This window comes from Empidonax traillii, unplaced genomic scaffold (genome assembly GCF_003031625.1).
Source record: "Empidonax traillii isolate 1590-97213 ecotype Southwest subspecies unplaced genomic scaffold, ASM303162v1 scaffold2556:size33527, whole genome shotgun sequence".
Lineage (NCBI taxonomy): Eukaryota > Metazoa > Chordata > Aves > Passeriformes > Tyrannidae > Empidonax > Empidonax traillii.
In genome coordinates, this window is record NW_020957749.1 from 11778 (window position 1) to 13154 (window position 1377).

The window sequence follows — 1377 nt, forward strand, 5'->3', positions numbered from 1 at the left end:
TGGAGCTGTATGTAAGCCATCTTTCCTGAGAGACTGCCACCCAGGTACTTTTACAAAACAGTCTGGATCTCTCACAGGAGAGGAATCAAGCTCTGAAAGCTGTTACTCGTACATATACATGGCGATGAGGGATGGAGTCCCCCTCTCTTACCAATACTTTTTATAAAGGTAGCTACAGCAACATTTATTTCAGGTATCACTTCCACAGTGAAGTCCTCATCTACAGTCAGGCCGCTGATGTTCTCCAACAGCAAACGTAAGCAGTTTGGACTGCATTTTTCTATGTTGTCAAACACCACCGAAGGTGAGGTCTCTGCACAGCCAACTTCTTCCTCGAGTTCACCACTTGGAGCAAAACTCTCTGCAGCACAAAGAGAAGTCAGTCACAGAAAGTGTTGGTACACATTTCCTGGAATAAACAGATTCTTCCTACTCTTTCTCTCCTTTCCTTCCCCAAGAAAGCAGTTTGCTAACCAACCAAGTACTGCAGGGTATCCCTGGACATTTTGGGATCCAAACCAGCCCAGATGCAATATTCTGAAAGCTGCAGGCACCTTCTTTGGTGGCACAAAAATAATAATGACTAAACAAGTCCAAGGTCACTCTTGCGTCTTGGGGCCAGAGATTAAACTCAACTAAAATCCATTGAGATCACTGGTCACGGCTTCTCAGCTGTCAGTGGTTGCAGCCTCTGCATCTTTTTCCTAGCCCTGGTGAAGGTGTAACAAGGCTGAACACAGCTCAGGACATCCACAGGCACCACAGGCCACCAGTAGCCCTGCGTGACTCCATGTAAAGCCCCCTGATGACCACCGTGCCCTGCCATCATTGCAGCATGAAGCTAAAACCAGGCCCATTGTCCAAGTCTGGCTAGGTGAACTCCATTCGTGGTGATCAAGTCTGCAGTGCCCCTGCACAGACATTCCTTCCCTGTATCACCTGAGTCACAATACCAAACTCAGAACTTTCAGCAAAACTCCCCACAGAACTGGAGCCACATGTGCAGAAGAGCACCAACATCTTTGTTTTAGGAAGAATCAGAGAGTGAGGATAGCATTTTACCTTTTGTTTGAAGGTTGCTCACAGCATCCAGAGCCTAAAACAAAGTGAAAGCAAAATATCAGTGACAGATGTGATTCTGTTACCACTGTTTCTGAGGTTTGGTTGAGATTATAAGTTTTGTTCACCTTTGTGGGAGCTGGTTTTTCTTCAGGTGTCCCCTCTCCAGTAGCTAGTGTGCTTTCTGGCTCTGTGACAGTCAACTTCACTACGCCTTTTCCTTCCAAGTGCAACTCATGAGATTGTCTCTGAAGAACTCGTTGCTTCACTAAATAAAACCAAAAATGAAAGATCACAGTGTGAGATATGAACATTTTA

The 1377-nt window shown here is 45.6% G+C and overlaps 1 protein-coding gene across 1 annotated transcript in view; it reads right to left on the reverse strand.

The window, feature by feature from the left end:
- The window catches only part of LOC114072049 (protein mono-ADP-ribosyltransferase PARP14-like), an 11840-nt gene that overhangs the window by 4115 nt on the left and 6348 nt on the right, over positions 1-1377 (reverse strand). Inside the window, exons 2-4 of the mRNA XM_027909965.1 lie at positions 1188-1327; positions 1063-1096; positions 152-361 (exon numbers count right to left, since the gene is read on the reverse strand). Coding sequence (XP_027765766.1) covers positions 152-361; positions 1063-1096; positions 1188-1327 — 384 coding nt within the window. The remainder of the gene's footprint in view (positions 1-151; positions 362-1062; positions 1097-1187; positions 1328-1377) is intronic.